Source organism: Dendropsophus ebraccatus, chromosome 13 (assembly GCF_027789765.1).
Source record: "Dendropsophus ebraccatus isolate aDenEbr1 chromosome 13, aDenEbr1.pat, whole genome shotgun sequence".
NCBI lineage: Eukaryota > Metazoa > Chordata > Amphibia > Anura > Hylidae > Dendropsophus > Dendropsophus ebraccatus.
Window position 1 is genome coordinate 70993865 of NC_091466.1, and position 15765 is coordinate 71009629.

The 15765-nt window shown below is 46.9% G+C and overlaps 1 protein-coding gene across 4 annotated transcripts in view; it reads right to left on the reverse strand.

The window, feature by feature from the left end:
- Positions 1 to 11395, reverse strand: part of MGAT2 (alpha-1,6-mannosyl-glycoprotein 2-beta-N-acetylglucosaminyltransferase) — a 34669-nt gene extending 23274 nt beyond the window's left edge. For 2 of the 4 annotated variants that reach the window (XR_011359543.1, XR_011359541.1), the window contains exon 1: positions 11285 to 11395. Coding sequence is in view for 2 of the 4 variants with exons in the window: in XM_069950524.1 (XP_069806625.1) it covers positions 7147 to 8448 (1302 nt within the window). In the remaining 2 variants the exon portion in view is untranslated. Of the gene's footprint in view, positions 1 to 6900; positions 8743 to 11177; positions 11243 to 11284 lie in introns of those variants that run through there. The other 2 variants (XM_069950524.1, XM_069950523.1) reach the window with 2 other exon arrangements.
- Between the last annotated feature and the right edge of the window lie 4370 nt (positions 11396 to 15765).

Consider the following 15765-nt stretch of genomic DNA (forward strand, 5'->3'; position numbering starts at 1 on the left):
AAACAACGCCACCACTGTCCTCAGGTTGTGTATGGTATTACAATTCAGCTACATTTACAACACTAGAACGGAGCTGCCAAGTGTCACATGTGGATCGTTAAGTTTGTTGCAAACTATGCATAGCACCCTGTCCGAAAATGCAAGGGTAGGGCATTAGATTCAATGGGGTACTCCAGCAGGGGGGCTTCCTGGTGTCTGACACAGGCCGGAGACGTGACGTCTCAGGTCCGCTCAGCCAGTCAGTGAAGGAGGTGGGATTCGTTTTAAGCCCGCTCAGATCCCGCCTTTGTCACTGACTGGCTGAGCGTCCCGCTTCTGTCACTGACCTGAGACGTCACATCTCGGGCCCTTGTCAGACAGCAGGAAGCGGCCAGGAACCGAAGCGCCGCAATGCGGGACCCGCCACTAGAACAGGGGAGGGTAGTGGACATCTTTTCCCTCAGCCACCTCCTCCCGGGTCCCAGAAAAAAAGTGCCCCCCCCCTCCCCGCTGGAGTACCCCTTTAAGAACACATAACTCTATGCCACCCCTCCAAGAGAAGGCAAACATTTGGAAACTTTGTATAAAGCTGTTAATAATAAGTCAGGTGGATACTGGCGCACCACAAACAAGTTTACGAGGTACAGGTAACTGGACCAAGAAGAGACAGCAATCCCACCCAATGGCCTGTACAAGGTCTGGCAGAGAACAATGGTCACATAGATCCCCTTTATGGGTGCATTCACACCGAGGAATCTGCGCAGAAAAGATTCAGTGAATTCCGCCGCAGGCCCTCACTTGACTCTCCGTCTGTGTCATAGACTCCTTTCTATGCTCTGGCGGATTCCGACGTCCGCCCAAAGAATTGACAAGTTAATTCTTTGGACAGAAGGTGGAATATGCCCGAGCATAGAATGGAGTCTGTGCCATGGGCGGAGTGTCAAGCGGGAGTCAGCGGCAGAGTCTGTGGGATATTGTCTGCACGGATTCCCACTCGGCACAGGACATACTGTTACAGGAAACAATTCAGTGAAATTCAAACCTCCTGACAATGTGGTTTCCATCTCCCATATGAGGAAGTGATAGTGACAGCTACAAGAGCCGCAAATATCTGAGAACAGAACAGGAGGGTGGAGAAGTAGTGACCCCGGGGTGATAAAGCCGCCACATGCTGGAAGAGGAACGCTGCACGATACTGGAACCAGGAGCAAAACCCATGAAACAACCCAAATTAGGTGAAGGGAACTGATTTTGTATCTCCGCCTTTGGCAGCGAGCTGGGGAGAGAAGCGCACAGATGCGCACTTCACCCTACCAGTGGGCTGAACATCCAAACCCTGACAGATGAAACCTTTTGACACGGCTCTCACACAACAGATGTCAGCACCAGTGCACCAAGATTAGGAAAAGCACAGCGCCACCCCTATCTGTAGTATTGCAATTCCACTCCATTCACTTCAATGGAACCAAGGTGTAAAACCTAAACTGAGGATAGGAGAGGTGCTGTTTCTGGAAGAAAGCGGCCATGTTTTTGCAAGCCTGACCAACCCCTTTAGCTTTCCCGGGGAAACGCCTTCAGGTCCTCTCCAGGATTTATATGCAGCATAATAAGGATTAGTTATTGATGCCATTGTCTCATGTATAACTGGTTGTCAGAGATTGGCAGCGCAGGTGCTGAGTGAATGAACAAACATGTGACCTGTAGGCGGATGACCGGCCTGACACAATACTGAGCAAATATCTCTCAGTGGAAAGTTCATGATGTCCTCTACTTAGTGGTGGATATGGAGAAGGGATATTTAATTCTGCGATAAAATCACAACCTCCAACCATTTACGTAGGGCATAGGCAACAGATTACTCATATTGACCTTGCATGGTCCCAAATGATATGTGCTGCAATGCGTTGTAATACCAGTATGTAGCATGGAACACAAAACCCACAAAACTACGTTACCTACATTGCAAAAAAAGAATAGGTAACTAAAAATTTCAAAACAAAAAGGAAAAATGTAAAAAAGTCCTATAAATTTGTAATTTACTTCTATTTAAAAATCTCCAGTCTTCCAGTACCTATCAGCTGCTGTATGTCCTGCAGCAAGTTTTAGATTCTTTCCAGTCTGACCCAGTGCTCCCTGTTGCCACCTCTGTCCAAGGGCCCATACACAATGAGTAAAACAGGCAGCAGAGCAGAGGAAAACCCTCTGCCACGGACGTCCGCAAGCCTCAGTGCCTCAATGTGTTGCGCACCGCCGCTCTACGCTCAATGAATCAAAATGTCAATTCTTTGAGCAGAGAGTGGTGGAGAGTGAAGGTGCGCAACACATTATATTGAGACACTTAGGCAAGTGGGACTCAGAATCCACGGTGGGGGTTCCACTCGGAATTTCGACCTATATTATTCCTGTGATCATACCCCGTGTCAAACTGTCCAGAGCGCAAAAAAAAAAAAAAAAGGTTTCTAAGCGAATTAGCTCTAAACAGTTCCTGACATGGACAAAGGTGGCAGTAGAGAACACTGTGTCTGACTGCAAAAAAAAACAAAAAACAAAACACACAACTGCAGAGCATGCAGCAGCTGATAAGAACTGGAAGACTTGAAATTTTTAAATAGAAGTAAATTCCAAATCTATATAATTTAATTAAATCTATTTAATTAAGGGTATTCTCCAGGGTTAGAAAAACATTTATTGCAGTCTTGTTGCATTGACATGACTAGAGCAAAGTTGCCATACCATACACAACCTGAGGACAGAAGAGGCGCTAAAGAAACAAAAAAAAATTCCTGTGTTTTTTCTTCTCCTGGATAACCCCTGGAGTTTACTTTAAACGGATAATGTCTTGTTAGAAGGGGGTCTCCCTGCTTTGACCGCCATGGATCAAATGTAATCTGAGGGGAAAACTTTAAGTAATAGATATATATCTATATCTATGTCTGGCCACCACTCTTATGGACAGTGTAATCAGACTACACACAGGGTTTGTTTGTAGTCTGAAACCATGGAAACACAAATTAATCTTCAAAGATGCTTCTATACAAATCTTAGATCTCTTGGTGTAACATGCTATACTTGACATTTACACGGAGTAATTGTTGGGGCCTGTACAGCAGCCGGAGAAGGAAATCTTCCTGATAACGTCTTTGTATTACCTGAGGCAGGAGGAAGCAGCGACATGCCCAGGCTTAGCGCTGACAGCCATGATCTATTACAGGTGACATTACATTAATGCAGCCGTCAAATTATATTTATTTCGCTTTGATCGATTCGTGACTTTATGGAGGAAATAAAAGCTCAGTCGTGTCTTTCCTAATAAATCTGCCAGAGCCCACCGGCCCCGGGGCCACACTGCCTGTTCTGCTGGAAGGCTGCCCAGTCATGACATGAGGAAGGAAGTGTATAAAGAGTTCTCACAGATCTGGTTACCTTACATACAGGAAGCTGAGATCTGAGGTGCTGTATGCAGGACTGATAGAGCCATCACTGTGCCTGTAATGCAAACATATCAGATGTCCTGCTTTGGATAACAATGTTCTTTAATCAATGGCTCTCCAGCTGTTGCAAAACTACAATTCCCAGCATGCCCTGACATGTAGTTTTGCAACAGCTGGAAAGCGATTGGTTAGGGGACAGAAGCAGTTGGGACTATGCCAGGAACCACCCCCAAAGAATAAAAGTGTCTTGCAGTATGCTGGGAGTTGTAGTTTTACAACAACTGGGAAATCACAGGTTGGGGAACACAGTGTTCAAATGATCCCTTGACAAATGACATCACAAAGAATCCATCGGTCAAGACTTTGGGAGACTATTGGGCCACGGCTTATGTGTTCAATTACCCTGCAACGCCACCTTGGGGGAAACTAAGTATTACACTATGCTTAATAAAAACAACAGGTAGTGACAAGTCTTAAAGGGTTTATCCAGCGTTAGATAAACATGGCCACTTCCTTCCAGAGACAGCACCGCTTTTGTCCCCAGTTCAGTTTGCAATTAGGCTCCATTCACTTCAATGGAACAGAGCTAAAAAATCTGCACCCAAACGGGAGACAAGAGCAGTTTGCATAGTAAGATTTGTTCCCCATCCAGTGAAAAGATGATTTACAGAAAGGTGTTGGGGTGTTGTCACTTTCATTGGCCCACAGTACAAGTTCTGCTCCATGGAGTGTAACTAACCACTATACTTGTATCGCAGCTGAACAGGAAACCGTGCATTGTATAAAAGCACAGAAAACATGTACTGCAACTGCTATGGACTTAAAGGGACAGTGCTGCATTTAGAGGAAGAGGAGGAAAGGTTGTCTTTCCTACTATTTTCTATAATAAACATCCTATGCTTACCTGTCCATATTCCCCTGGTGTCTCTAGTGTCCCCTGAAAGTGTCTCAGAAGTGACAGTTCACTGACTGAGATGGGACAGCACCGTGATTGGCTGAGCTGGCTGTCACTTCCATCTCAGAGGTGAAGTGTCAATGGCAGACACCAGCAGCAGGACAAGGGGAGCAGAGACAGGTTAGCAACTATATAAGAAATAGTAAAAAATGCCAGACAACCACTTTAAATAATTTTACAGCAAAGCTATTTGTGTGCATGCATCCCCGACCCCTCCATAATCTGTGCTAAAAACACAAGGAACAATTTCCCCATCAATCTGCCTAAAGTCTCTGCTGGATATTGGCTTCAATCAATAGAACCGATCCCCTACCAATCCCCAATCACTAGCCTCCCCCTCACACCATGTGCGGCAGAACATATCGCTACCGTGTGCCTCTCCCCTGGCTGCTATAGTAACATTATGTCCCTGCCAACCTGTATGACCAATGTGCCCAGTGCTAGGTACCAGAACAGTAAGCAAAGGGGTGAGCCTCGGCTTAATACCTCTATAAAGCACCATAAATAATCTTTATATAGAAGCTGAGAAGTGCCCGGCCGGAAAGGCAACTCCATATCATAGACAAAGAGCAAATGTAAGAGGCAATTCTCTAAACGAAAACAAATGGCTTTTGTTCTGCAGGTTTCGCTTCTCAATTTTGCTGAGTAAATATTTCATAAGATCCAGTGGTTGGACCTGTAGCCGAGTGCAAGGAATACAAAGTATGTCTCACCTGGAGAAGACGCCGCAGCGCGGAGACAGCAGACAGGGGAGGCTGGGACGGAATAGGAATGATTGATCATAGGCTGCACAATAGGAGGGGGATCACTTAAAGGAACAGTCCTCCATAAGAGAAGCATGCCAATATGTCTACCACTGATTATTACTCAATTCAGTGGGCACATACAGGCTTGACTCACATGGTGTGGCCTTAGCCAATCAGGGTGAGGTGCTTCAGTTGTGCACATGCTTCCATCGACCACTGAGGCAGATTGAAAGTTGTCCCGTTGGCATACTTCCCCATCTGATCTAACATCACTTATAAAGAAACAACTGCAGATTAGACATCATGAAATAACAAGACAAAGATCCGACACCCAAGCATCCAGCCCAGGTCCCATTCTGATTATTGAGACCTATGCATAACATTGGTTGGGCATCAGATAGTTGCCTTGGCATCTGTACCACCCTGAATACAGCTGCATCTCTCCATGCTAGATATCAGATAGGAGAGTATGCTTAGACAACCCCTTTAAATAGGGCCAACGCTAACAAGGTCATTACCGAATGGATGATATCAGACTATAGGGGGTCATGCGCCTCTCACAAGAAGAATGATTATTCAAACATTTCCAAGAGGAATAACAATGGAGGAACAATGATGCATAATTCTAAGGGGGGAAAAAATGACACACAAGAGTAATAAACGTCCCTAAGGGCCAGTTCACAAGAGTAAAACTGGCAGAATCCCACCAGCCTCCATGTTATACTGCCAGTCTATGGGAGGCTCACGTGTCTTCTCTCTCCACTTGACATGTCAATTCTTCTGAGCGGAGAAAGGAGACACGCGAGCCTCCAATAGACTGCCAGTATGACACAGAGGCTGGCGGGATTCCGCAAATTCCACCAGTTTTACTCCATATGAACTGGCCCTAAGGGCAGCTTCACACCTAACAGATTGCAGCAGTAATCTTGCTGTAAGTTTGGAAGCAGCGAGATCCGTTACGATTCAAGGTACTTTCAGTTCCTATGTGAATACATACTTGTGCAAGTATGTAAATCACCATCCCCCTTAACCCACATGCTGCCTGTACATACATTACCAGTCCTTAATCCAGCTTGCTGCACGAAGTACCTGCTTCCTGCTCTCCCGCCTAGCCAATTAGTGTGTTACCCAGCCAAAGCCACTGATTGGCGGGGCAGGAGAACAGGAAGCCTGGACCCAGTGCAGCAAGCCGGATTGAGGACAGGTGATGTATGTGTCGGGGGTTAAGGGGACAGGTGATTTACATACTCGCAGCGGTCTAAAAGATCCAGGGACTTGGAACTGACAGGGACTTGGATTGTAACGGATCTTGCTGCAAAACTCCCAGCAACATTTCCAATGCGATCCGTTAGGTGTGAATCTGCCCTTAAAGTGACACTCTTATGTGCGGTTCTCCACACCATCCACAAGCTTAGATGCTGCACATTCAATATATACCTGTATAACACTTGTCTGTGTCGTCTTTCTGATCTAAAATCGCTTCATTTCATCGATGGACAGTGGCACCTTGGCAGAGCTTCATGGCAGTTGGGCTCTATCTACCGCGTGGGTAGAGAGCACCATAATGCCCCACCTAAGCGCCATTGCCCAAAATGAAGCGATTTTACAGCAGAAAGCAGACATAGATACATAGGGACCTATCTGAGATCTTTAATGATTCACTAACAGGAACTTTTCTTGGACAACCTACAATGTTTGGCCCCCTGTACAACATACCATGCTGGAGACCCCACAGTCAGGAAAGACCACCCTCCACCCATGGCAAACGCAGTGACCATGCCCGCCCAGCATCACTTCATATTCATTTATTTTGAAAAGGATCTGAATGGCCATGTTATACATAATGCAAGTCCGAAATCGATCATTAGTATTAAGAAACAAAGAGGCGGAAATAAAGTTTGTCTTCTCGCCGGATTCCACGTGGATAGAAATGACGGACAATCATGGGGGACGACATCTGACAAAAACTGGTTATTAAAATCAGAGGGTAAATGGGTATATCCAGTCACTCGGTAGGACATGGTACAAACTTGTATCACTGCAGTCTGCGATAGCTCTTACATAACTCGTGGTCTCTAATGTCTCCCCAGCCTCCGTTTTTCACGTGAGGTGACAAGGCGGCCATTGAGTATCGCTGGCTGATCACCACGTTTTCCGGGAACAAGTAATTCTGGTTGCCTGTGAACAGAGCCTCCAGTTTGGCACTTTCTGTTGTGGGTTTACATGATTTTTTATGGTGCATCCCGCAGCTTCCAGTGTGGTAAATCCTGGGCACCTCAGGGACTAGAACTTTCCAGAACTTAGGAAGACAATTAACAGTTAGGTGCTGAAGGGTCCAGTCCCAGTTATAGTCGTCGTAAGAGCAAAAGGTGTCAGTGCACTGGATGAGCCTCTGGTAGGTGTCCCTGCTCATGGCCATCCCCATGTTATGTTCTGTAGACTTCCAAGTCTTCACCTCTACTTTATCTGCTTTCTCGGAGAACGACTGGAGACGGGTGTAGGTGCCGAGGGTCAAGACGTCACAGTCGGGACATTCCTCTACCTTCTTGTTCCACATCTTCTTAAGGATGTAATAGAAGTCAGGGGACATATAATGATCTTCTTCGATGAACAGGACAAGACCCTTGTGATCCTTCAAGACCTTGATCTTCTCCCAGACGAAATGCAGTTTCCACCACCAGTGATGCTTCGTCTGGGAGAATTTGGCTTCTCTGTAATGTCCAAAGGAGTCGGGGTATTCAGCGTTGATGCAGCCGAGCTTGATGGCGTCTTTCTTTTCTATGTCTCTAGGACAGTCCTTAGGGTCGTGGCCAGGGAACTCGTTCGGGTAGAGCTGTATGCTGAAGGGGAAAAATATCTGAAGCACTTGACAAAAATCCACACTGGCAACGATCTGGTTAATCTCTGGAGACCAGTAGTCATGGCTGAATATCAACAGGATGTTCTCTATGCCCTTAGCCCTGCGCAGGGACTCCAGGAGATATCGCAGATAGTCAGGGCGGTTGTGCACCTGCACGACTACGACTACGTCATCTGACGGACGTTTTATGGTCTCCAGATTTTTAATAGTTTGATCAAAATTGAGCTGGAAAACCACAGACCTGTACACCAGGGTCATGTTATCCACTTCCGGCTTCTGCACCTTCTCCGCCACTGACTCGTTGGTCATTCTCCTAATCCCCGGTGACATGTGCGCCCTGACGTGTGGTTTATCCCCCTCAGGGTCTTGCACAAAGTCATTTTTCTTTTGCTTCCCGCTGTTCCACAACGCCAAGCCACAGGCGACCACCACTAGCGTGAGGATGATGACTTTCCTTTTATATATTCGGCACCTCATGATCTGCAGCAAGTGGAGGGAGGGAAGTTGTTGGAATAACTCGCACAGGGCCTGCCTGTGGGATCCAAATCAAAGCCCAGACGGAAAAACATTAAAAGAACAAATCTCTTTGGCTAACTCATCTTCCCATCTGATGAGGATACGAGTGGCAGCTCCAAGTGGGCGATCAGATGCATCTCTTATCCCTCCCAGCCTCGCACACATTGACGGAGGCAGATCACCGGCTGGGAACAGGCTCCGTGTAACATCTGCTACTTAAAGACGCGCAGCACTCTGTCCTCACCGCCGCTCCCCCTGCAAAAGAAAGCAAATAAAGATAATCCCGGGAAAGAACTAAACAGCCCAAAAAAAGCAGCGTCCTAATGGCAAACTATAAAACCTGCCAGACCCTTTGCCTTAAAGCAGGTGCCATAGTCTATCTGTCCTAGTGAATAGTGGATTACCCCTTTAAGAAACTCAGTAAAAACTAAAACTTCCTTCTCATCCAGACCATTCGGCAGAAGGAGGTTAATGACCTCTATAGGGAGCGCATCACTGGCATACGTGGACTGGCGGCACGCAGCGTCTAGTATTATTTATCAGCACTACTGCTGTATGAGACAGCACCACAAACTATACAGGAGACATCTGTTCTCCTTAGATATCAAGACTGCATCAAAGCCCAGAAGGAGAAGTCTAAGTCCCTCCTTTGTATTTCCAATTCCCTTTCATCCACTCTTGGCTTTGGCTCAAAAACATAAAAAACTGCAAGTGTGATTGTGGCCTATTGGTCTCCTGCACCAGTTATCCGCAGCCCTGACGGCAGTATATATAGACACTCACCATACGCAAGAATAATACAGCAACAATACAGCAGCAAAAGATACAATGTATCAAAGTGCTGATCCTATATATCTAGGAGCCACAGCCAATACCATGTGCCCTCAAAGCCTTAAAGGGGTATCTCACCAGGATGTGCTATGATCAGCCTGACAGCTGATCCTGAGAAAGGAGGGAACGCGGTATAACTGAGCTCTGTCATATCCCAGCTACACACTGTTAGACATCAGCTCCTTCTTCCGATTCTCATTATATATATATATATATATATATATATATATATATATATATATATATATATACTTATTGGAACCCTTTTATATGTAGGTTCACTTTCCCTGCAGCGCCACCACTGGTGAAATAAAGCGTTACATGTCAACCATTTACATAAATACGACGTCTATGGAGTGTAGGACAGTACGAGTTCTCCAGAATGGAACTGGTTGCCACTAAAGCTCCTAACCTCTCAGCAGCCCCTGCTAGTTCAGAATCTGGAAGAGCAGCTTTTTACCATCGCAGGCTGTAATCAGATACAAGAAAAGCAACCTGCTCCTCTGTATTAGACACGTCAGCCAGCCCATCCAGGTGTCTCCTGACAAGCTTGTTGACAGTTTCCAATGACAACGGCAGAATTAAGAATGCGGCTCTGAACTATAACACAAGTAATGTGAATTTCTATAGAAGTTACTCAACAAGACAAAGGTGCAGAAGACAGGACATAGATACCAAAGTGACTCCAATCCATATATCCACATGACCTCTGTACTGCAAAGAAGTCTATCAGCGCCATGAAGTGTTAAAGCGGTGATGGCCGACTGCTGTCTCTCTGACTTGGGAAGGGGGGGGGGGGGGGGGTCGGGGGTAATCCGTGTTATAAAGGTAAAGGGAAATTCCACTGCAACTAGTGGTGGTTGGGGGCTATAGAGTGTGTACAAGAAGGGGAAATCCTGCAGACTGAGAAGTCAGGACACCCTGGGAGTTGTAGTACTGCCTGTACTAGAACACTTAAGGGGGTTCTCTAGGACTACAAAAAAAACATTGTTACTTCCTTTCAGAGACAGCACGGCTCTTGTATCCAGTTTGGGTGCAGGTTGGTTTTGTAACTCAGTTCCATTGAAGTGAATGGAGCTTAATTGCAAACTGTACCTGACCTGGAGAGAAAAGCGGTCTCTGGAAGAAAGCGGCCATGTTCTTGTATCGCTGGATAACCCCTTTAAGGGAATTTCTAATGCAAAACTACAACTCCAGTTCTGAAACAGTCAAAAAGCCACACAATGAGGCTCGCTGCCAGGGCATGCTGGGAGTTATAGTTCTGGTACAACTGAAGGACCACAGGCTGATAGAAAAGCATTTCCAAGAACGTGTAATCAGAAATGTTATCACCAACCTATAACTGACAAGGAATGATGGGAGTTGTAGTTCAGCAAGTGAAGAGCCACTGGGTGAGGAGGATCAATGCTTTTAAAGCTGTCAGGGCATGCTGGGACTTGTAGTTTGCCATGGACAGAGTCACAGGGTTGGGGATGACTGATAAAAAAGCGTGGCCATCCACTCTTAAAGGGGAATTCCACAAGACTGGTGCTCTGCCAGGGTCCCAGGGGGCGCTCAATCACAGACTGCACAGCAGAGCCCCAGGGCCACTTCCTCTCGCAGAGCAGACAGGATGCACGGGGGTTACATGTGTGTATAGGATATACAGAGTCCGGGGCAGCACACCAGGCCTCTGCATACAGTAACATGCACTTATAAGGATATGGTTTATGTGGAAAGAACAACGACCCCCATCATGCCCCCCTCACACAATAACGGTTATGCACATAACGGCCACACATCACGTCATCACCGACCCCCCTACGTCACCGGCGGGACACCGGAGCCCCGCCTCCCCCCTCCGCTGAGGGTCACCTCACCTGAGGCTCCAGCCGCCGCCGTCGTGCTGTCAGCTCTAGGCTAATGTCCCCCCCACCCCACAGCGAGCTCCCTGACCCAGCGTCTGCCCCCGGCTCCTCCTCCTCACCAATCCCATTCGCTGCCAGAGGTCGTGACGTGCCGCTGCGGATTGGGAGCCACCAGCAGTACCAGCCGCCGGGAACAAAAGGGTTAATAGACCGAGCGAAACGCCGATTGGACGAGACTCAGGAAGCGGCTCTCGTATTAACCAATAAGTACTCGCAGGCGGGACGTGAGGCGCGTTCATTAGGCGTTTGGCCAATTAGAAGAAATGTTAGGAGAGGAGGCGGGACTTCATGACGGGTGCAACCAATCAGAATCTACGCTTTGGTCGTGAATATCAGATAGCCAATAAGGGTCGTCAATGTGTTTGATAAGGCGGGGCTAAGTGTAACATGACAGCCTAGGTAGCGAATACAAAGCCGTATAGCACTGTGCCGTCCGCATAATCAGGAAACAGGTGGAAGGGAAGTCCCTTGAGTGATAATGGAAAGGCGGGTTTGGTGAACCGCTGGTGTTGGTGTTAAGCCACGTATATAAGCCACATTATTACATTGGCTTCGACAAAATGGCCGCCTCATGAGCATGGGTTATCCAGCGCTACAAGAACATGGCTACTTTCCCCCTACTGTTGTCTCCAGTTTGGGTGGGGTTTTGAAACTCAGCTCTATTAAGGAAAAATGGAGCTTAATTGCAAACTGCACATGAACTGGAGACAACAGTAGGGGGAAATGTTTTTGTAGCGCTGGATAACCCCTTTAATTTGTGTTATATAAACAGCTACAATTGTACTTGGATTTATTTTTGATAGGGCTAAGCTGCAGTTCCACACATAACCTATCGGCTAGAGTGGCGCTGTTCCTAGAAGGAATCAGTCATGTTTCTCAAATTTCACTCAGCCCCTTTAAAGGAGTTATCCAGCACTACAAAAACATGGCCACTTTCTCCCTACTGTTGTCTCCAGATTGGGTGGGGTTTTGAAACTCAGTTCCATTAAAGTAAATGGAGCTAAATTGCAAAGGAGACCTGAACTGGAGACAACAGTAGGGAGAAAAGTGGCCATGTTTTTGTAGCGCTGAATAACAACTTTAAATTTTCCCCGAGTAGAGTTGTAGTGTAAAGCATGGTCCAGGTTCAGAGCAGCATCCTCTGGTGAGATAGAAGGGCGATTTCTTTCCTACCTTATTGCAGGACTGATTCTTTCTATAGAATGCACAAGCCTGGAGGACAGAAATGGCAGCACATCGCACCCATGCTTGATATGAAAGCTTATTCAGCTACTTTAAAAACCAACATCAGAAGTTCGTATATAATTTGATGAAATCATATTGCCTCATGTACCAACGTGCAGGTCTCTAATGCACATAAGTCCCTATGCTACACGACACTGTGTCGGTCAGCGACCGCCAACCCCGCAAAGCGAGCGCAAGCAGAGAATGGAGGCCACGGAATGGCCATGCAACCCCAATGTCACAGGACCAAACCCAAAGGGCCTCCCCAAAACCCAGCAGGCACCACCGATGGAGAAGGCGGCTGCCGAGCAACACAAGTGTGAATAAGCTGTTACTTTTCACCACTGCACCAGCAGGTAGAATGCTTGTGTTGCTTGGCGGCTACCTTCTCCGCCGGCATCGCCTGTGGGGGGGCCCGGTGGGTTTGGTCCTGTGACAGTGGGGTTGCAGGGCTATTCTTGCCCTTTAATGTTTCCAGCTCAGGTGTATCGCTAAGACATGTTAGTCCTGGAATGTGCATGATGTGGCTTATCCTTGGCTATGGGCCTTGGTACTCAGGGGACTGAATCATCTAGCAGCGCACCAGAATTACCAGATAGGTCAGACACATAAGGTGTAATTAAAAAGGATTTTTTCCTTAAAGAGCGCCACTCCTTACCTTGAACTGTGATTGGTATTGCAGCTCAAAATCAATTAGTTAAAGGAGTATTTCACTCAAACATAACTTTTGAGACTAAAAATTCCTTCCATACTTGTTATTAATTATTCGGTCTCCTTCTCCCTGTTCTGAGCTGCTGCTTTCTGTTAAAAACACAAAAATCTGTGTGTGAGCTTTTCTCTCTGTCTCCTCCTTCTCCCCCCTCCCTTCTGAGACAGCTGATGTAAAATCCCTATCAGACTTTATCTGCAACATTGTAGCTACGGGCGGGTTCACACTACGGAATTCTCGCGGACAATGTCCGCGGAATTCCGTCAGCTGTCCGCCCGCACATCTGGGCGCCTTTCCGCCGGCTCCATAGACACCGCCGGTGACATGACAGTGTCATGTCACTTCTTTTAGCGGATCGCGGAATACGCCAGCCCATAGAATGGTGTCTATGGAGCCGGCGGAAAAGCGCGTGCCCGTGCGGGCGGACAGCTGATGAAATTCCGCAGGCATTGTCCGCGAGAATTCCGTAGTGTGAACCCGCCCTACTAGTGTAATGCTGGGAGGATTATTCTATGGTCAAGTTGCTGATAAACTCAATGGGGGAGATTTATCAAGCATGGTGTGAAGTGAAACTAGCTCAGTTGCCCCTAGCAACCAATCAGATTCCACCTTTCATTTTCCAAAGAGTCTGTGAGGAATGAAAGGTGGAATCTGATTGGTTGCTAGGGGCAACTGAGCCAGTTTCACTTTACACCATGCTTGATAAATCTCCCCCAATGTGTTTAACCCTCCCAGCATTACAAAGTTGCTACATACCCTGCCGAGGATTTGTTTACATAAGTGGTCTCAGATGGGAGGGGGAGGAGGCGGAGACAGAAAGAAGGGATCACACACAGATTTGTGTGTCTTCAGCACAAAGCAGCAGCTCAGAACTAGGGGAAGAAAACTCAATAGATAATAACAGGTATGGAAGGAATTGTTAGTCTTACCATGGGCAGCAACATATCAAAAATTATGTTTAAGAGAAATAGCCCCTTTAAAAGGGAAGCGGTCATCACTTTTATGCTGCCTAAACCAGCAGGCCGGTCACCTGCGACTTATCCCGCACCACTCTAGTCTCGATTGAAAGAATCTTCCTTATTGCAACTATTTGAGATACAGTGTATGACAATGTTTTAACCCTGACATGTGGCTCTTGGTCATGTGACAAAGATGGTGTCATGCAAGTCTATGGGACAATCTTGTTCACATAGATGCAGACAGTGGAGAGAAGCGCTGAGCCACAAGTTTCTCTCCAAATCCATTCTAGTGAACATTCAGATCCTAACCGGTAAAAACCTGTGACAGTTTTTGTAAGGCAGAAAATATTTTTTGTAATCCTGAACAAGTAGACAGTAACCTGACGTCCGAACTCTGCAGGGAGGGTTTACTTCCACCCCTGCTGTATACACAACACTTAGTGGTCATGTGTAACCAGTTCAGGAGGAGGTCAGCACACTTCTCAGCAATGGGATGGGGTACTTACATGATCCGCTGGGTGTACCTGTCAGATTGTGTTAGTAGGCTAAGGGTATTAGGCAAAGATTAGAGGCAATATGAGTAGAGATGAGCGACCCTCGAGCAAGTTGGATGAAGCTCTAAGGTTGTCTGGAAAACATGAATACAGCCAATGACTATATCCATGATTTCCACATAGCCTTAGGGCTTTATCCAACTTCAGCAGCCACCGCTAATCAAATGCTGAACGATCGGGTTCGGATGGACTCGAGCATGCTCCAGGTTCGCTCATTTCTAAACATGAGATATCACTTCACTGAAAAAATAGTAGATACTTGGAACAAACTTCCAGCAGATATACGTGAATGTAAACCTACCTGGTAAATACATATATCTATCCTAAGATCATAAGAAAGGAAATAGTGTAATTGGCGGGTGGACCAGGGAGGGTTCTCTTGCTGACAGTCTTTTACATATTTCTATATAGCACCCTCATCATGTCCAATACTATGAGTAGTCTCTAAGTTCAGTTCCTGCTCCCGCAAATTAAAGGGATACTCCGGGCGGGGGTTATTTTTAGGGTATGGCCGGGGAAGGGGTGGAAATAGAGGCCGCCAGTCACTTACAGCAGTCGCAGCGGGGTCCCGCCTTAGCCGCTGAATAGCTGAGCTGCCTTGAGACGTCATGTCTCAAGCCACAGCTCAGACCAGGAAGCAGCCGTGGGACGGGAGAACGGGGCGGCGCAATCAGTGACCCTGCGCTGAAACCAAGGAGGTAAGTGACCGTCCGCCTCTATTTTCACCCCTTCCCCGGCCATACCCTAAAAATAACCCCAGCCCGGAGTACCTCTTTAAGCTCCTAGGAGGAAACCTGCTGAAACATGAGAACAGGCAACTGCAAGAAGTTTACCTGGTTGGACTGGAACTAATGACCCTAGAGCTGGAGGCTGTAAAGGATATAACAAAGAAGAACAGGTCATTTACCGGTGCCTTCACACACACACCAGATCCGCAGCAGATTTCACGCAGCAAAATCCACTGCGGATCAATTAGCAGTTCTTTCCTATGAGAATTCATACTAGCAGCGGAATTGACCTCCCGCTGCCAGTATGTAAGTTAACCCCCCGCCAGCTGGAGCATACATCACCTCCTCCTTACTCTGGCTTGCTTT